At 38.4% G+C, this 20,833-nt stretch overlaps 2 protein-coding genes across 3 annotated transcripts; both read left to right on the top strand.

Moving 5' to 3' along the window:
* Positions 1-255: 255 nt before the first annotated feature.
* mettl2a (methyltransferase 2A, methylcytidine) lies at positions 256-4,740 on the top strand. Its single transcript, XM_032587607.1, has 9 exons — positions 256-433; positions 1,210-1,298; positions 1,466-1,734; positions 2,660-2,709; positions 2,801-2,861; positions 2,943-3,082; positions 3,182-3,288; positions 4,080-4,145; positions 4,257-4,740. Exons 1-9 carry the CDS (start codon positions 282-284, stop codon positions 4,394-4,396), a joined length of 1,074 nt encoding a protein of 357 aa, XP_032443498.1. The 5' UTR covers positions 256-281; the 3' UTR covers positions 4,397-4,740.
* A 151-nt stretch (positions 4,741-4,891) lies between these two features.
* tlk2 (tousled-like kinase 2) lies at positions 4,892-18,878 on the top strand. Of its 2 annotated transcripts, XM_032587605.1 has the most exons (21): positions 4,892-5,552; positions 6,532-6,614; positions 7,955-8,032; positions 8,131-8,200; positions 8,282-8,325; positions 8,439-8,537; positions 8,891-8,992; positions 11,135-11,227; positions 11,381-11,491; positions 11,592-11,728; positions 11,867-12,019; positions 12,127-12,193; positions 12,779-12,876; positions 13,649-13,730; positions 14,184-14,275; positions 14,783-14,872; positions 14,963-15,132; positions 15,612-15,750; positions 16,242-16,353; positions 16,462-16,569; positions 17,696-18,878. In XM_032587605.1, exons 2-21 carry the CDS (start codon positions 6,534-6,536, stop codon positions 17,867-17,869), a joined length of 2,100 nt encoding a protein of 699 aa, XP_032443496.1. In that variant the 5' UTR covers positions 4,892-5,552; positions 6,532-6,533; the 3' UTR covers positions 17,870-18,878. The 2 variants fall into 2 exon arrangements, with proteins under 2 accessions (XP_032443496.1, XP_032443497.1); XM_032587606.1 differs by lacking the exon at positions 8,439-8,537.
* Positions 18,879-20,833: the final 1,955 nt, after the last annotated feature.

The following is a 20,833-nucleotide window of genomic DNA, read 5'->3' as shown; positions in this document are numbered from 1 at the left end:
CTTTGTGGACTGGTCCAAATTTCTCTTTTCAGAATAAAGTACATTTTTCATTTAATCTAAAAATCAAATTAGAAGAGTGAAGGTTCACAGAATCCACATTTATTTATTTCCCTATTTATTTACTTACTTAATTTTGACTGAAATGACTCTCCATACCTGTGCAATGTTAAAAACAATGTGCTTTTTTTAACTGATTAATATTAGCTATCAGCATGTTTCAACCCTTGATATCTTTTCCGCTTGTCCCTGAATGCGTCACTCCCTTCTGCGTCAGATCCATCATGGCGGCGCCCCGCACCGTGGACGGAGTGGAGGCTGAAAACACTGAAATCAGCTTGACACTTTCAAATTCTTCCTCTGAGGACTCCAAAAGGCCTCAGTTCGGGACACGCTTCCTTACAGACCCGCGGCAGGTCTTCCAGCACAACGCATGGTCGGTACCACAGACCCAAATAGGATGGAATGGGTTCATGTGTATCTTTTGAGTGCAGGAGACTTTTTCAGCATTATCTTTAGCTTTGGTTGAGTTCAGCTTTTGTAACGTTGCGATTTTTTTTTTTTTTTTACTGCGTTCAAGCAAGCCGACTCTTAGAAAATACGACTGTTTATGTATAAAATTACTTTCCCCCTCTACTGTGTGCATTACGGTAAAAGGGCAGTATGGTCCCCCGCCGTTAGCGTAAAAATTTTCTCTCGATTAGAGTGAGCAGAGATTATTTTTGTTTAGAAATTATTTTAAGAAATTAAAATAGTATTTAAAAAATAAGATCATAAAAATAAGACATTTTTAAATGTCAGAAAATCATCAGCAACTTTGGATATATCTCCAAAAATCAAGGTGATGGTAATAAAGTTACCATATTTGATGGTTAGCCAATACATTTTCAAAATTATTCGTTGATCAAATAAATAAATAAATAAATATATATTTTTTTAATCTATGAAGGTGAGGTCACAGGTTCAGTGTGAGAATGCATTATGTACTTTACCTTAATGCACTGTGTACTGGCGAAACTACTCTTTTAACAGAGAATTGTTGATGCCACTAACACAATTGTTAAATTCTCCTTCAAATCTGGATCCAGACATAAAAAAACATATAAATTAAACCTAATAAAACACATCAAAATATCAGACACAATTTCTTCACTGTCAGTTACTTTATTATTCATTCACAAAGTTGGAATAATAATGTTTTGTGGTCTCCAGGGACAATGTTGAGTGGACTGATGAACAGGAAGAAGCTGCAAAGAAGAAAGTTTCAGAAAACAATCAGCCTTTGCCTCTAGAAAAACAAGGTTAGATTATACTTTTGAAAATTATTATATTTTTATGTTTATATATTAGAATTAAATCATGATTATTTTTTATTATTCTGACCTTTGAGAAGGAGATGTGTGCTATGTTGTAGGAAGTGTGCTTTATTTATTATTTTAATACTAGCTTTTCTGCCTTTTACTTCCAGAGGAGTACAACAGCCGGGCCAGTGAATACTGGAATGAGTTTTACACGATACACGAGAATCGCTTCTTTAAAGACCGTCACTGGCTCTTCACAGAGTTTCCAGAGCTTGCCCCACAGCGTAACCCGAACCACGAATCTCAACCAAACAACTCGGGCGTGGACAGCAGCCATCAGGACGGATTTGAACAAAAACAATGCAGGGATTTTGCAGCTTTGTCTGGTGACAACTGTGACTTTCCAGGATCCTCTGCCACATATCGCATCCTGGAGGTTAGAGATCATTCTAGCAGCAAGTTGGTCACATTTTAACCGTATAAATGTTTTAAATATAGTTTTATTTAGTTCAGGAAATTGTCAGATTTTGTTTTTCAGTGATGTTCTGTAGATTTAAACACATTCTTAAGATGATGGGTTTGAATAATAAAACCCATGTCCCTTTAAACAGAGTCTAGGTGTGTTTTAGTAAAGCTGTTCTGTGATGCATGGGACACAGAAAACTTTTGGAAGAAGGTGTTATAACCTGTATATAGCTGCTACAGTTGCATTCAGCTTTTATTGCATGAACTACAAAAATGTAGAAAAGCTTTCCTATAATTTCAGTCTGTGTTTTTCAGTGGGAGAAAACATTATTTGAAGGGAGCTCCAGAAAACTAGAGGGCATGCCATCATTTGCAACTGCTACAAAATTGACTTTTTTTGTTAGTGGGTGTTTTGGCAGAATAATGATCCAAAACATCTGGCCAAGAATACAAGATCCACCTTCTACCTTGGCCATCTCAATCCCCTAAACCCAAATCCTCTTGGATGAGCGGAAAGGAAAAGTGCGCAGGACTCAGGACCTGGAAGGAACCAGACAGAATGTGCAAAGATCCTTTCCACTCTATGTTCCAGTCTTGTAAAATGTTTCCCAGAAGTGTCAAAATTGTGTTGTTGTTTTTTTAAGATTAAGTCTGAAAAGCCGAGCTAACAAGTATATGATTGAAATATGTGAAAATCTTTTAAACATTAGACTTCTCCCACTAAATGAATGTAATCCAATTGAAATTATGATTTTCTTTCTTGTTCTTTGAATATAGGATTCTCTGAACATTCAAATAGCACACACATTCAAACAGAGCCCATTTTGCTGCCATTATTACATTTGTTCCATTTGAAATGGTTAATTCTCCTGAAACATAACATCATTTCTGTACAGGTTGGTTGTGGTGTGGGTAACACAGTTTTCCCAATACTCAAGACCAACAAGTAAGAACACATAAGAAAAGTTGCATCATGTCTGAAAAAGACGACTCCTCACCTTTTGCAGTCTATATAACGGTAGCTTTGCCTTCTGCAGTGACCCTGGACTTTTTGTTTACTGCTGTGATTTCTCCAGCACTGCTGTGGAATTAGTGAAGGTGAGCTGTTTTGACTCACAAAACAGTTTCTTCTGATCTTTAGTGTGTAAGTGACTAACTCAAATTTTCTCTCATCATCAGACTAATCCAGAGTACGATTTGAACCGCTGCTTTGCCTTTGTTCACGACTTGAGCAATGTCGAGGCCAGTTTCCCGATCCCTGATGGATCCCTTGATGTTATTGTGCTGATCTTTGTGCTGTCGGCTCTGCATCCCGACCAGTATGAACAGATATTGCTTTGCCTAGTTTTGTGCTTTCAGTTTTGCGTACATCTTTAGGATATTGCAGACACTGTGTAAGTGTTTCCCCTCCATCTCAGGATGCGGGCCTCCATCAGTAGATTAGCAAGTCTGCTGAAACCAGGTGGTGTGATGCTGCTGAGGGATTACGGACGCTACGATATGGCACAACTGCGTTTCAAGAAAGGTCAGTCAGGTTGTGTCAAGGTTCAAAAGGTCTAGAATTGCTAAAGATTTCTCTTCTACTGGGAAGAATTTGTTTGAAATCAGTCACACTCTTGTCATAAACTGTTAGCAATCAATAATACAAAATGCCACTGTTAATTCATCCATGGCTTCCACTTATTTGATGTGGGGTCATGTGATTAGCAGGTCTATAAAACCTGGACATCACTTTTCTGAAGGAAACAAAAGGGGTTCCCACATCAAAAGGTATATAATTCCTCCAATATAGATAAACATTCAAATGGATTAGAAATACCTTTATAACAAACTAAGTTCTGGCTGTCACTCAGAGATGTCAGAAGGTTTTAATTTATAAAAGTGACTATTTGTCTTTTTCTGTTTTTTGACTTCAGTAGGGTTTAGCTTCTTTCTCTATGTTGGGAACCATGCAAAGATTTCCTGATTACTTAGTCAGTTAGTTTATTTTACTGTATAACATCAGTCTCCCATGATACCCCGTAACATCAGTGACCCAGATGTTAATTTTTTTTTTTTTTTTTCATTTACATTGAATCTATTTCCTTTTTTATCAGTAGAACAGTTTCAAAAATGTTCTTGGTCTTGGTTATTTTTGAAGAAATATTTCAGATTATTCCCCATTTAAAACACTTCATTCCTTAACATTTTAGGTCTCTTTAGGACTTTTCTGAGCAATACCTGTACCTGCTTATCCTTGCAACCAAACCTTGAAATGTTTACTGTTTAACTGTTTCATCTTTATAACTTTGTGGGTTGTTTTTTTTTTTTTCTTAGGGAGATGTCTGTCAGAAAACTTTTACGTCAGAGGGGACGGAACACGAGTTTATTTCTTTACTCAGGGTATAAATGACTGGCTTTATAAAGTTTTAGTTTTTTTAATTGATATTATCCCCTACTGATTCATTCTTTCAACATGAATATATTACATTTTTGTGCCTTTCTGTGTTTTAGATGAGCTTCATGAGTTGTTTGCAGAGGCTGGGCTTGAAAAAGTGCAGAACCTTGTGGACAGGCGGCTGCAGGTGAACAGAGGGAAACAGCTCACCATGTACAGGGTTTGGATCCAATGCAAGTACCGCAAGCCTTGTTGAGAAATAAGGCGAGACGAGAGGAAAAATCCTCCAAAGATTACAGCTTTTTCCAGAAGACATTTTCAACAATGGGATAGTGTTGTTGTTGTTTTTTTTCCTTGAACTGGCTGCCATAACCCTGATAGACATTTTTTATTTACATGTTCATCTGGAAAAATACTCTTGGTCGCCAAATTGATGACTTTTCTCCTGATGAGTTGTCTAATCTGAAAAAGAACTGGTAAACGCTGTAAAAAGACACTGGTTTTAATCTGCAAATTTTTCATAATACATTGCATGACTTTTTTGTATTTGACATTTTTGTACATGCTAAATTAAAACTGTTTTACCCAATACTGAAAAAATCGTGCACATTTAAGTAATAATTTTTATATTATGTCTGCAGCATGGTTAGGATGGGAACTTTCTGATTAATTTATCACTAGTGTGGGGGTGGGCACTGCTAAATTTTATTGTGTGGAGGGGGTTTTGTTATTGGTCTGGACAACAGATTTTGGAGCAGGCGTAGACTGAAGGAAGGTGAAACTACTTAAACGATCTCACGAGAAAATATGAGATTTTCCTGATTATTGTTTACATTGCAAAAACGTGAGATCCGAACCGAAATGATCCGGATTCAGCTGAAACGCTTCCAAAAGCACAACTTCCGAAAACAGATGTCGTTTTGATCCTTTTTGCAGCTCGGAAGGAAACTGGTGTCGAACTTTGTTTTGATCGAGCTGAAAAGCCAGGACCCTAAATTCACCGCACCACTGGGGGAGATAAATATAGGGGGTAACTACACTAGCTCAAAGACATTATTTATACCTGCCGAAAAGCGCAAATTCTCCAGGGTCGCCATTGTGTGGAGCGAGATACACCAGACCACAGTGCGGTATGACCCTCGGAGCGAGGGACATGATGGGGATACCCGTTTAAGGAGCGCAGAAAGGCGGGTTTGGGAGACCCGGAGTTTTGTCGAGGCCTCCGCCGGAATCCTCCGTGGTCTACCTGAAGCTGCTCAGCGGGCGTCCGCGTCTCGATCGTCAACAACCAGCACGCGAGGGACGTGGCTTTGGATGCGGCCTAGTCTGGGAGGGTCTGCCGAGCACCGGTGAGACAACGCAGACGGTTTCACCGACAACAGCCCCAGAAAACTGAGAAAATCTTAACTACAGTGAGTATCTGAACGGGCTTTCAGACAAAAGAATTTCGTTTGAAGGATGTTTTGCTCCAGTGAGCCCAGATGTCGTGGCAGATGATGCTTATTTTAGGGATAACCCTAGCCCATTGGAAACCTAACGCCTAACGGTCAGTATTTAGGGGGAAAAAATAGCTTTGTGTTTTAAATATACTTGGATGAGAATTTGTCGAAACATTCTTTTCTTGCTTTGGTTTACCCTTTTAAAGAAATTCAATCTAAACATCATTAGCTAACTGTTAGCCGCTCAGATTGCTAACTGATGGTCAGCATCGGTAGCTTCTTGACTCGTTTACCTAAAGTTAGCTAACCGATATTTCACTAATTGTGCTCAAAATTAATACTTTACTTATTTTGTTGCACGTAAACAATGATTTTACTATTTACTTATAGAATCCATACCTTAAATATATTTACTTATAGATGCAAACTGTAGGTAACAGACATACATAGCAACCAGTTCTGGGCGTGTAATTTTAAACCTCCGCACCGGTCAGCAAACTGGCCACTTATTGTCCTTTGTGGCCTTTTCTCCATTGCTGTGAGTGTTCCTTGGCAGTCCATCCATTGCTGACCTTTTATAACAGCGCCATGAAACTTAGGCCTGTCATGTCAAGGCGTTATCAAGTGATTCCATAAATTTCCAGGCAGTGACTTTACACATCTGGGCTTCGTCTGTGATGCATGTGAAATATCAGTATTTGTTTATAGTTGTGCTCTGCGTCCTCTGGGTGTCTTGCTGAACAGCAGTTGTTAAGTGGCTTTTCCTTCATGGATATAAATATCAACATTGTCAAACTTATTGATGACTCAGAACAGGAATTTTCCACATCCATATAGCTAAACACAGCCATGACTCATCACAACCAGTGTCTTTTGAAACTGTCATCCTTCTTCCATCTGAATATTCCAGGCTCTTGAATGCCTTCCTTAATTTGCGCTCTTGTCTCCACAGCCATGATGGAAGAACTGCACAGCCTGGACCCCCGGCGACAAGAGCTGTTGGAGGCTCGCTTTACGGGGGTTGGAGTGAGTAAGGTTCGTATGCACCAGATGTCACAAAGGTTGAGCTGGGGAAATGCTTCTCTAGTCACAGATTTATACAATTATGCGTTATTGTTTTACTTTACTGCCATTATCAGTCTGATTTTTTATTTAGTATTTTAGCCTGAACAAGCTTGGGCTCCTGCCTTTTCTTTGTCTCCGGAGAAGCTTGAGCCGTGTCTGTATTTTTTGGCGGCTTTGACATGGCATCGCTCCCTGGCTTGTGATGTAGCGATTGTATATGCGAGCGGCTGCCTCTGCCAACAAGGCCACAGACAGGACGGGGTTGATAGGGGGCAGAGGAAGAATGCGGAAATAGTTTTTGACCAGGTAGAATGAGAAGTGGCTTTTTTTTCTTTTCTTTTCCTCCCCGCACACTCGCTACGTAGATGGAGCTGTCAGTCTTAGAAGAAGGTGATCTTGGAACAGTTAGGGAGCCGGAGTTGGTGCCAAGAGCAGGCCCTGTGCCAACCATAGGCAGAGCTGAGCTCAGAGCATGGCATGGCTGCTGCCGCAGAGAAAATGGCGACGCCTGCTAAGGCATCATGCCACAGTCGCCCTCTCCTAGATGGGTGAGAATGAAGACGTATGGTTTGGTGGCTTCTTCAGTGTCACAGAGTGGCTTATCTTTTCCTCCTCGACCTTGAATAGCTCGATGGCGCTGCTGTTCTTTGTGTAAAGCACTTAGTCAGCAGAAAAGTTAAGGACAAAGGGATCAAACATCTTTTGATAAACAGGCAGATGTGGTGAACAGTATCTGCTAACTGCATGAACAAACAACCATAATAGTTTTCTTTTTACTTGTTTCTTTTAGATTTAAAAAAGCATATTCGTGGTGGTTCCATTTATAGTAAAAAAAAATAGGGTGATTTGAAAATGCGTTGAGGAGGAGAAGGTAGAAAAATGGATGACATTTTGTAAAGGTGGCAGATGGAGCGAGGAATGGATCCCCAGCAGCTTGCCTAATGTTCAGCCATTTTAGGAGGGTTCAGCGAGGGAGCTCTAGTGTGCTCAGAATGACTAAGTGTCTCGCTCTGATTGGACAGCGCCTGCTGAATTCTGATGTGAATCATTTGATTGACAGGCATCACCTAGGGAACCGGCGTTAGTACCGATGCAGGTCTCCACACATTTGGGATTTTATGGTGATTGCGTGTAGCCAAACCTCTCCATCACTGTTCTTGTCTCTCAGCATTTTTACCGTATGTTTTTGTCCGCCTTTTTCAACAAGTTCCCACATGTTGAAAGTAGTAACAAATGGACATACATCTAACATTTTTTGTGTGCATTTAAGTCCTTCCTTTTCTCTTTTTGTTTTCTTTTTTTGACAACAGGGCTCAGGTCAGAGTCAGAATGAGTCATCCAATCAAAGTCTGTGCAGCTTGGGTTCACTTAGTGACAAAGAGCTGGAGGTTAGTCTCTCTTGCATATTGACTGGATTTATTTGTGTGGACCCTTCCATTTACCCCACCTCACACACACGGTGTGTTTATGCTGCTTTTTTTCACAGACTCCAGAGAAAAAGGCAAACGAGCAGAGAGTCAGAAAACGCAAAGCGGACCACTTTGACAGCAGCCAAGGTACCATAATCCCCATTTACAACCCTTTCATCATTTCTTACACATTCCCTTTTATTGAACTTTACTCTTCTCTTTTTGTAGGCAAAGCAGGAGCGAGGGGGCTTAAAATTAGCGATTATTTTGAGGTGAGTGCTCCTGTCGTGTTGGATTCACCCGTATAACCTTTCGTTCCTTTTTTCTAACCCCTTCTTTACTCGCCTTTCCATTTATCTTCTTTCTTATTTTTCTTGCGCGTCAGTTTGCGGGAGGTAGTGGTCCTGGTACCAGCCCTGCTAGGGGAATTCCGCCAGTGGTCCGCTCTTCCCCACAACACTCTCTGTCCAACCCTCCCGTCACGGTGAGCGTTGTTTCTCTCAGTGGTGTTTTTAATGCCTTTTTTATGTCACAACCCTCTTTCTTTTCATTCTCTTTATTCCATGCTTGTTACTAACACCAGCGGGTGAGGTCTGTTCACGAGTGAGAGGAATCAGATTTGTGTTCACATGTTCTAGTAGTCATTAAGTAGATGATTGATTTAAAATTTCCTATTAAAAAAACATACAGTGGGGGGGAATAAATACTTATGATATGCTTTGTGGTAACATTCCACCAAATCCTGATAAATTATTAAAGTGAAGGTGTTTTTTTTTATGTACATTCCTTTCACATCAAAATAAAACGTCTTCATTGAACTATGTGTCTTCCTCCCAGGTGCAGCAAGGAAGCCCTTCGTCCATCAGTTCTGTCAACACGGAGCTCTCCACATGCGCGATGAAGCCCGTCGTTCTTCACATGCTCCACAAAACTACACAGGTACATCACACACTAATTGTGTGATTACCTGTTTGTCTAATTAACTTGATTATAGTTTACGAGAAGTTGCATGGTTGCCATAAACAGTGAATATACTCACCTCCAAATTTTTTTTCACATTTTGTCACCCAACAGCAAAACCTCAATGTATTTATTGGAAACTTGTGCGACAGAATCTCATAAAATAATGCACAATTGTGAAGTCTGGGAAGTAATACGTGGTATTCATCTTATGTTTCCCAAATGAAAATCTGACAAGTGCGGCTTGCATCTGTATACTTCTTCCTGTCTCAGTACTTTCGAGAAGCATGTCTTGCTGCAGCTGCAGGTTCAAGTTTGTTGAAGTATGTCTCTATCAGCTTTCCACATCTGGAGACTGGATTTTATTTTATTTTTTTACCCGAGTCATATTTAATGTTTCTTTTTTTTTTTTTTGAGCGAAACCATTCCATTGTGAGAATTTGATTTGATCGAAACTTTGTCCCAGGGAGGGGTCAAATGGGTTCGGGTTGGTTTCCTCAACAAATTATTCATATTTTGGAGGATTTTTTTTAAAATGATGGTATAACTGATTACAAAATGATTTACATTTTGGTAAGTGGTTTAAAGGATCTTCGGCTCAGGATTTGTGGCAATAAAGATTATAAATCCCAACTTGGGGAACATTTTGTTCCTAAATGTCTGGAGGGTAAAATTGAAACAGTTGAATCTAGGAACATATATGTGTAAATGGGAGATTTGTTTGAACGCTGACATTTTTTTCTCTTGTTTAAAGGTGAACCATCACCCCAAATTATTTATTTATTTATTTTTCCTTTGGAATCAATCAAGTATTTTTGAATTCAGATCAAATGTATCTCATGTCTTTTGCCATCCCTAAAGGGGTTTCCCCCCAGGATTGCCCTATGTTTCACTCAGTCTATATTCCCCTCAACGCCTGTCCATGCTGAATAGAAAATGTCCCTCAAAGCATGATGCTGCCACCACCAGGTTTTTCAATATGGAAAACATGTTTGACATTCAGCTTTGGCATTCTGCTAAACATAGCGATTTGCTCATAGGCTAAAAATGGCTACATTCTGGTCACTTCTGGCCAGAGCCCCTACCTTTCACATGTTTGCTTTGTCCCTGCCTGGCTTGTGGCAGACCGTGAGTGCAGCTTATGACTTTCAAAGGCTCACTATTTGTCATTCTAGCATTAGGGGTTTGTGGATGATTAATAGCTGTTGATTCTCCCAGCTGAGCTGTAGAAGTCTGCAGCTCCTCCATAGTGACTGTGGGCTTCTTGGTGGTTGTTCTGCCTACTGTTGTCCTGGCTGTTCAGTTAGTCGTTTGGTCACGTATTCAGAAAAAAAAAGTAAGTTGACCTTAAAAACGCTAATTGCCAGTCTTAAGTTTTGACAAAAGTTTAAACATTTTCATTGTGTCATGTGATTCGAGGTGACTGAGGCTAACTAGCTGCTAATATACCTTTACAAGCTATTCATCTAGCCAGCTTTTTTTGCATCTACTATGAGTTATTCCAAATATATCACCAGTTGGCTGGACAATGATTAATTTGGACAGGCTCAACCTATAGAAGCCAGCCCTATATTTATATATATATTTTTTTCCGGTGTTAAATTTCATTCAAGGTGGCATTTAAAAGGTCTTAGATATCTTAGATTTGACTCTGACTATGCAATGTCCAAAAAACATTTGATATAATTTTATGGCCTAACCCTGCTTTAAACTTTTCCACAACTTCATCTCTGACGTGTCTGCTGTGTTGCTTGGACTTTATGATTCGATTTGTTCATTAATGTTCTGCAGCAGTCCTTTGAGGCCTTAATCAAACTGCTAAGGCCTCAAATCAGGTGAATTTAGCAGGCAGATTTTATTTAAGCGCATTTGATTCGAGGGGGATGGATATGCAGGCTTTTTAGTTACGGGCCAAACACTTTGAAGACCACGTATCATTTCCTACATTTTCACAGTTTTTGCTACTTTATATTGATCCATGCAATGTAATCTAATCAAATGTACTTGAAATCCTTAACAAAATGTGGAAGAGCTGTACATTAATGATTACAACTATAAACTGTAACATATGCACTTACTCCGAATGAACCCACCATTAACGACGGCTTTTGTGCTCCTTAGTCCGACCTTACTTTAGAGAAACTAACAGCCCTGGAGAACAGCAAGAACTCTGACCTGGAGAAGAAGGAGGGCCGAATAGACGATTTGCTGCGGGTACTAATCTCATTACACTTCATCCGTGCCACTTTGCTCGCTTTCTGTGAAGGTTTTCCACTCATGCACTTGTCGATTCTCTGCATATGTGATGAACTGTAATAATCCTTTTCACCTTGCTTATTTCCCGCCTCTCTGTGCGTTCTGTTCCAGGCGAACTGTGAACTCAGAAGACAAATCGATGAGCAGCAGAGGATGCTGGAACGATACAAGGAACGCTTAAACAAGTGTGTGACCATGTCCAAGAAGCTGCTGATTGAAAAAGTATGAAATTGACGAGAGATAGGGGCGTTTGTCTGAAAACGTTGCTCCTCGGTAGAAGTTGATTGGTGATGTTTGGTTCGTGTTTTTCTCTGCCGCTCAGTCCAAGCAGGAGAAAATGGCTTGCCGGGATAAAAGTATGCAGGATAGACTTCGATTGGGCCATTTCACTACAGTAAGACACGGCGCATCCTTCACTGAACAGTGGACAGATGGATATGCGTTCCAAAACCTTATCAAGTGAGTAGAAAAACACAAACTTTGCTTTTTTTGTTGTTGTTTTAACTTGAAAAGAGAATCAAAACTAACTCTTAAATTTTCTATTGCATGTTTAGTAATGAGAATTAAGATGCAGTTGTTTAATGATGTGCATTCCAGACAACAAGAGAGGATCAACTCTCAGCGGGAGGACATCGAGAGGCAGAGAAAGCTCCTGGCCAAACGCAAGCCGCCTTCCATGGCCCAGACTCCACCGCCGAGCCTGGAGCAAAACAAACGCAAAAGCAAGACCAATGGGACAGAAAGCGAAACGTACACCACTTTTTCTTGCTCTTCTTCTCCTCAACGTCAGCATTGTCTTGTTCTAAACGCGTCGACATGTTTGACGTTGCGCTGAGGTTTGTTCTGTATTCTCCCAGGTTATCGCAGGCGGAGTACCACGAGCAAGAAGAAATCTTTAAACTAAGATTAGGGTACCTTAAAAAGGTAACGCATGATGTGTTGTTTTAAATTCCTCCTAAGCCTGTTATATTAAGCAATAAATCAATTAATCGCATGATGGATTAAAATGAGCGCCATCACTTCCATTTGGACAAGTTGTTGAAGAGATGCTCCCCTTTAAAATTGTTGAAAAGCCGCTATTTTGAGAAACATTTTGTTTGCACTACCTGCGGCTTTTTCTTGTTTTCTCTAAGCTGAACGATTATTACTTTTTGAAATGCAGTGTTGGCTAGATATTCATAATCCATTTTAATTATTGTTGTTTTGGTTGATTTGTTTTGTTTGGAGTATTTAAAATATGTCTCCAGTTCCAGTTAAGTGTTTTTTAAAGATTAAAGTTTTTTTTTATCTTGGAGTAGGTGTACTTGCATTACTGTGCCATTATCATATTAGTTAAAAATTGTTTCAAAATGACAATATTATTATTTATCGCAATAATTTCTGGGACAGTTTATCATTCAGCATAATTTGATATCCTGGCAGGCCTAACCCCATCAAGTTTTATTGTGATATTTTAATAATTTTCTTGTGAGGTAATTTTTGGGGGGGATTTCTTGTTTGTATTTGCAGGAGGAAGCTGAGATCCAGGCAGAGCTGGAGAGGTTGGAGCGAGTGAGAAACCTTCACATACGTGAGCTCAAAAGGATCCACAATGAAGATAATTCCCAGTGAGATTTCTTTTTCAGACATGGATTGCAAAATGTTTTGTTGTTTTTTTATCCCAGATGCAATTGCAGTATTATTCAGATTTGACGGGATTAGTTGAAGCTTAGATATTGACCCAAATAACCCTCATATATGCTAAGAATTTTAATAAAATTTTCTTAAAATTTTTTATCAAAGGTCAGAGCGTTTTCTCCAAACATTCTGTTGATGCTTGGTGTTTTGTTCACTCACATGATCCCAGGGTATCAAGTGTAAATAATTACTACTGGTAATTATATTGATCATGTTAATATGTAAAAGAATGACATTTAAACAAGCTCATAAAAAATTTACAGATATTAAATACAAATAATTGTTTTCATTTAAAGTTGCACTTTTGGCTGAACTTCAATCCTCTTTTGTTTAAATCCACTTGAGCTTTTGTATTTGGCATTTTTAATCAGGCTTTTTAATATGAAATTACATAAATGAAAAGGGCTTTTTTTTTAATGATGTTTTAAAGTGCTAGAGAAAATGGCCCCTTACAGATTTCTTTGATTTAAATATTCAGATATAAATGCATTTTATATCAAGATAACTTGAAATACAAACAGCAGTTTTCAAATAATGATTTCATTAATTAAAGGAAAAATATCCAAACCAACTTGACCCTGAGGAAATAATAATTGTTCCCTTGTTTCAATATGGTTTAAGTGTGTTTCACCTTTAAAATTGAGATTAATTCAATTCCTTCATCTAGTTTACGCTACATCTATCATTTACTCCTCTTGCTAGATTCAAAGATCATCCTACGCTAAATGACAGATACCTGCTGCTCCATTTGCTTGGGCGAGGAGGTTTCAGTGAAGTTTACAAGGTGAGACAAAACATTTCTTTTCCTAAATTACAAGAGGAACGATGAGCCAGCCAGTCTGTTGTTTTACCTGCATTCTGTTACTGTTTTGCCTTTATTTAGTACTGACTTAAATTACTACTGAAGCAGTAGTTTTTAAAGGCTGAAAGACTTAACAAAATGATCCTATTTGTCCTATTCTGCTTTATAAAATCAGAGCAGTTCACATTGTGACTGTGTCTGTGCTGTGCAAGCTTTAGTTGGTATTACATTAGGTTGAAGTTACTGTTTTGCGGTTAATCACTGTGCCAAAATGGCAGGGTTCAAGGAATTTGCTGTCAGGACATTTAAAATGATTAATGAACGCTGCCATTTCAACGTGAGGCAAGAGTCTTAGTGCAGCTAAAGCAAAACAAAGCCATATGTACTTTCTATCTAACTGGAGATTTTTTTATTTTATTTTATTTTTTTATTCAGGCCTTTGATTTAACAGAGCAGAGGTACGTTGCCGTTAAAATCCACCAGTTAAACAAGAACTGGAGGGACGAGAAGAAGGAAAATTATCACAAGTGAGTGTTTGAATCGTTCTCGTAACATTTTTTCATGGTAATAAACCGTGCATTCAGAGGACCAATGCAGACTAGGAAAAATATGGAAATGTAGTGAAGTGAATTTGAGTGTTTCTCACATCTGGATAAGTATGGAAAAGGAAATTAAGAATATGAAAGACATTTATAGTTCTTAACTTTATTTTTGTCTAAATCTTTACTTGCTGCTATGTGTCCTTTCTTGTTTCCTTATTTTTTTCCATTACACTTTCTTTCTTTCTTGCTTGCTTTCCTCCTTCTTTTTTTCAGGTTTATGTATTCTGCCATATATAGAAATATCCGGTTACAGATTCATTGTATTTTTTTAAATTGGTAACAATGAATGTAAAAAAAAAAAAACTTTGGAAAGTTCAGCCTGGAAATGTATGGAATCTTTTTTTACATGAAAATGTCTAACAACTCTTTTTATTAGTTAATAATAAAAGGTTTTTTTGTTTTGTTTTGTTTTTTGCTGTCGTTTTTTTCCAGACATGCGTGTAGAGAATATAGAATCCATAAAGAGCTGGATCACCCACGGATAGTTAAACTCTACGACTACTTTTCACTTGACACTGACTCGTAAGTCATTGGAACAGGCGTGCAACTGTTGAATTTTTCTGTTGTCCATCTGTGAAAGTTGCTGAAGTCCCGCTGACTCTGTCTGAGCAGGTTTTGCACGGTGCTGGAGTACTGCGAGGGCAACGACCTGGACTTCTACCTGAAGCAGCACAAGTTGATGTCGGAGAAGGAAGGACGCTCCATCATCATGCAGATCGTCAACGCCCTTAAGTACCTCAATGAAATTAGACCTCCCATTATCCACTACGACCTTAAACCTGGTCAGTCTTCACATTTGTTACCTTTTTCTTCTAGTTTTAATTTTGAGGCACATGTTTGGAATAGAAGCACATGTATAAAACTAAATTACTAGGAGTCGCACTAAGATGAGAAGTCTGTTTATGTCGAGGCAGTTTTTGAACTTATTTGTTTTTAAGATTCAATATTACCCAACTGTTCAGATTGTAAAAAAAATTCAGATTAGTCGATTAATTTTATTTTTTATTGCAAACGTATAACAAATGTCACTTCAAAGCACTTTGGAAGAAAAAAAGATAATTTTTTTATGTATTGCAAAATCACATCAATCCAAAAATATAGATGAATTAAAGTTTAATTACAGCATAGCTCCTTCACTGGTTTTTTCTAAAAGAGACAAGGCTAAATAGCGTGGCCCGCCTAAGTGCGTCGTCTATAGTGAGATGACAAAGTTTAAAAAATGTCAACTCATGTCAGGATTTTTTTTTTTACCCCTTCTTAGGTAATATCCTGCTTGTGAATGGCACTGCCTGTGGTGAGATTAAGATAACAGATTTTGGCCTGTCGAAAATAATGGATGACGACAGCTACAACTCTGTAGACGGGATGGAGCTGACCTCACAGGGAGCGGGAACTTACTGGTAAGACTGGTTCCCAGACCGACAAACTGGGGGTCACCAACTCTTCAGTGACTGTTAGCCTTTTCTACCACACTTTTTCCTTCCACTCAACTCTTGGATTACGGTATTATTCTGGGATTACAGCACTGTGGAAATGACAATTTGTGGTTTACCCTGCTAGTTGGGAGTGTTATTAAAATTTGATTAACTTTCAAGTCGGCAGTCTTTCCTGCTGTTATTTAGACCAAAACATTTATGTTTATAATTTTTTTTAATGGTCTCGTGATATTCTGATTACCTAAAAAAAAAAATAATAATAAAGCTATTTTGCGTTGGCTTTGAATCATAAACATCCAAATTAACAGAATTAAATTCAGTTACTGAGATAAATAAACTTTTCTATTGTATTTTAGTTGTCGGTATTGTCAAGTATTTGAAAATAGGAAAATGGTTGCAGGTGTGTGTTTTGTGAAATTTATGCACAGAGAAATGAATTCCTATTTTATCTCCAGGTATCTTCCGCCGGAGTGTTTTGTGGTTGGCAAGGAGCCACCAAAAATCTCCAATAAAGTTGATGTTTGGTCCGTGGGTGTCATTTTCTACCAGTGTTTATACGGCCGTAAGGTAGGAGTCGCAGTAAGACGAGAAGTCTGTTGGTGTTGAGTTCAGTTTTTGAATTCGGTTATGATTTCGACTTTATACCTACACCTTTTTCCACCTTTTCCGCCGTAGCCTTTTGGTCACAACCAGTCTCAGCAGGACATCCTGCAGGAGAACACAATCCTGAAGGCCACAGAAGTTCAGTTCCCCCCAAAACCTGTAGTCTCACCTGAAGCCAAGGTATTTATTTTCAGAGAGTCACCGAAGCCACAACAAAGAGCTTATTTTTTTATAGTTTAATAAGTTTTATCATTTTTTAAAATATATTTCATAAATTTTGGGATATTTTTATCTATAATATAGCTAAAAAATCGTATTGCGTTTTAAGATTTCCATATCAGTCGATATCGATAATTATTTATTAAATATTTTGTTTTAAATTCTGAAATACTACCATTGTTGTTTATTTTTAAGCAGTTATGAGGCACAGTGGCAAAACCTATAACTGCTGCTGCGCAAGTTACTCTAGAGATTGTTGCTAGGTAACCAAAGAGTGAGTGAGTTAGTTGATTCCACCAACCTTGCTTAGCTAGCTGTGAGGTTTATCAGCTGAAGCCTTTCCTCTGCCTACATTCCCCAGAATGCTTTGTGGTTCTGGCTTGGAGTTCAGTGAAATTATTTGACTCAGAGTTGAGTAGTGACTGGTTGCATTTACTCAATACTTGAGTAACTTTTTTGAGAAAAAGTACTTTTAAGAATATTTTTACTACTTTGTACTTTTTACTTTTACTTGAGCAAATGTATTATGGAGTAACGCTACTTTCATTTGAGTAAAATTTCTGGGTTCTCTACCCACTAAATGAAAAACAAACTCAGTTTAATCAAAAAGTCACACACCAGCAGTTTATGTTAACGTTTTATATCGAAAGAAACTGATTTGGAATAATATTGTTTTGCCTGATTTTGTTATTTTTTTGTGACTTATATGAATTATTTTCATTTTGGTTCATAAAATATCAAAATTTCCATTTAATTTTATATTTTGGTCTGTCTGATGATGTAATTTTTAAATATTAAATGATTGATAATTTGATCAGTTACTCTGTACTTGAGTAGACTTCTTACCAAATGCTTTTTTTACTCTTACGTGAGTCATTTCTTGGATGGCTACTTTTTACTTTTACCTGGGTAAAAATATGTTGAAGTAGTGCTACTCTTACTGAAATAAAATTTTTGGGTACTCCGTTAACCTCTGATCAGACATACTATCTATTTATATTGACCATGTGTCTCTTGCGATTATATATATTAATTGTCCACCCATACCTGATCATTATTCCCACCTTCTTATGGTGTTTTTCTTCAGGCCTTTATAAGGCGCTGTCTGGTCTACCGTAAGGAGGACCGCATCGATGTTCACCAGCTGGCCAGTGACCCCTTCCTAATGCCCCACATCCGCAAATCAGTGGCTTCCTCGGGCAGCTCCGGCACGGCCGTGGCCTCCACATCCAGCTCCTCCAACAGCAGCGCCTCAAATTGAGCTCATTCCCCTTAAATGACTGACCGGATCATTCGATTGGACGGGGGAAGGCTCCCCCATTCTAACAGCATCTCACCTTGCCATGGAGAGTTGGAGGGAAACGGGTCGGATGGCAGCTTGGGGTGGGTGAGAAGTCAAGGAGGGGTTGGGAACGGAAACTGTCGCCCCCCTCACAGCCCTCCGATGTCCATCCACCCCAGCCCACTCATCCTGGCATTGTTCCGGGGGTCAAAGCCCTGGGTGACTCGCGCTGCGAAGGGTCGAGTTTTCGGCACTGTGTTGGTGAAAAGTGAGTTTAGTGTTTCTGATGTTCCTTTTTCTGCTTAAAAAGAGAAAATAAAACCACTTATTGAACCGCTTCAGCTCTGCCAGATGGAACGGACTGCAGAAGGCCTCATAGTCATATGCTCTCACACACACACACACACACATCTGTGCATGAGCCTCTCTGGTCCAAGGTAGTCAGAACCTCACACACATGAACATTTTGTTTGCTCTTATCTCCCTGAAGCTAAAAGAGCGAGCGAGCCAGTCTGGGCCGTTGATTCTGTTTAAATTCAGACCCACGTAGTTTCTCCACGAGGGATGACGAAGCTGTCGCTCACATCTTGTCAGACTCCTGTGACCAAAGCTTTTAACTTCCAGCTGGTGGCAGTGTTCCACCTGTTTTTATAATGAATGGTTTTAGAGCTGTGCTACTTGACATGGATTGGAAGCTGCTTGAGGATTGACCCAATTTTTACAGAAAAGATCTGTTCATGTAATTTAGTTCATGAAGAAGACAGTTTTCATGTTGCCTTTAATTAGAACTGTTACTGTTTTGGGCAACCCACAACCCCCTGCCTCTGTGCTCCCTTTTTTTCATAAACACATATTTATTTAGGTATGTTTGAATTTATTTTTGGCCAATAAAATGCAAGGGACTGGTTTATCTAATAGTACTGTTGGGGGGAGATTGGGCCTTAGCAAACAGTTGCATAAACCATTAAATACTATTGGTTAAACTGTGCTTGTTGTTCTGTTCTTTGTGGTTCTGTTTCCCTCTCTGTCCTTTGTCAGAGTTTCTATTTATTCACTTATTGCTCTTCAGTTCTCATAAATTTTAGTATAGTCAGCAGGACCAAAACAGGCTTAAATTAAAAACAATAGGAGAATTTCAGATAAATGAATGATGTTGGACTAAAGCTTTCATCAGTGAATTTCTATAGTCTTGCAGTCAAATGGGTAAAAAAAAAAAAGCTTGAATTCTGTCGAGAGCATAAGTTTGGTGCAAATTTTGACCCTTCTGCGTGTGGATCTAAAGATCAGCATATTAAAACTTAATCTTCGCTGAGTTTTAATTTCATGATTAGTGGAAAAACTTTAAATTGGAGGTTATAGCTGTGGATTTCAGTCATGTCTTCTTTATTATGTATGCTCATAAAGCAGCTCTTAGTATAGAAATAAAGCTTGGATTTGTTGTAACCAGTCTATGCTGGCATAGAAATGCAGTTTTTATCATCATGTTGTGCAAAACTAGAGGAAAAAATCCATTCAGTCCACAATGGGATGAAAAATGAAATAATACAGTGATGGTTTAGAGAAAAATATTTTCAGATTATATGACTGTTCCTTGTTCCTTAAACTTGAACAACTCAAGAAGTGATTAACATTTAAATTCTGTCGTTTCAGGGAGGGGTTTGTGCTAATTTTCATATTTTGTTTTATATCTTAAAGAAAATATTGGTAATAAAACCCCACTTCCATTATATTGTTGCTCTGATTATAAAAATTAAACTACAGTTTCAGTCTAAATTAATTGACTTGTTTTGAGTTAATAGTTAACTAGTTTTTGAGGTTTGAGTCCATAGCTAGCTATGGAAAAACTTTTTTTTTGCAACCAAAGTGGCTTTGAATGTGAAGAAGTGAACCTGAAGAATCAGCTTTCCCTCAAAAACTTTAGGGATGTATGTTCAGCTGCTGTGAAGAAGGCCTAATAAAATCCAAGAATGTAAGCACCATAACGATCTATTTCTGTAGTCTGGAGGATTCATGTAGCCACCGGTGTAGAGCTTGTTCAACACTGGAAACAAGTGGGTGTGAGTGCATCTGTTTCTGCTGTGGTAAAGAATTTTAAACAAGCTTAAGACAACAAAGAAGCACCAAAAATAATGAAGGAGTGCAGTAGATGAGATCACATTTTTTCCGATTGTTTGGAACATCCTAGAAATCATTTATCCAAAGGAGAAAAAATTAGGGCTGTTTTGTGCCAGCACTGAAGCTTCCTGGTCCAACCCATGTGCCTGGCTGCTTCTCATACAAAGTAAGAGGCTTTCATGTAATTCTGAACATAAAAAGAGCAACTTCTTCCAACACTTTAGGTACATCTAGCTAAAGAACATGAAATTTGGACCTAAGAAGCTCTTCTGTGTCAGGTTCAGACCTGGATAATTTCAACTCCACTGAGTTTTCTGCTGCTTATTATGTTCATGTCCGACACGTGGGAGTTTGGTACTCCCAAACACAGTGGAGACACCGACAAAATATAACCAAGCACTAGTGGTGGTGAATGGAGTTAATACAGAGTTCTGCTGCTAAATTAAAGGGCTATTGCTCCGTTTTTAAATGACTTTTGAATGTTTGGATTTCTCTTAAACATCTAGATGAGTCAAATATAAACTGGATTAATCTATACCAAACAGGAAATGTTTCTAAAATCTTGTAAAACCTTTATTTTATTTTATTTTTTTAATACTAAATGTCCAACTAATAGTACTGAACCATCACAATTAACTCCGTTATCACAGAATGCCCATCAGTTGCCTGCAATGCCAAAAATAAAATGTTTGCCCTCTTGGAGATTTTTGGTTTTTATTTTTTTCATCTGAGTTGAATATTTCAGATTAACACAAATTTTTACATCAGCAATTATCTGAGTAAATAAAACAAAAACAACAGTTCTACAGATTTTGTTTATCAAAAGGT

The sequence above is a fragment of the Xiphophorus hellerii genome, chromosome 16, assembly GCF_003331165.1.
Source record: "Xiphophorus hellerii strain 12219 chromosome 16, Xiphophorus_hellerii-4.1, whole genome shotgun sequence".
NCBI lineage: Eukaryota > Metazoa > Chordata > Actinopteri > Cyprinodontiformes > Poeciliidae > Xiphophorus > Xiphophorus hellerii.
The sequence above is the reverse complement of the archived record's forward strand: the minus strand, read 5'-3'. Positions and strand labels throughout refer to the sequence as shown.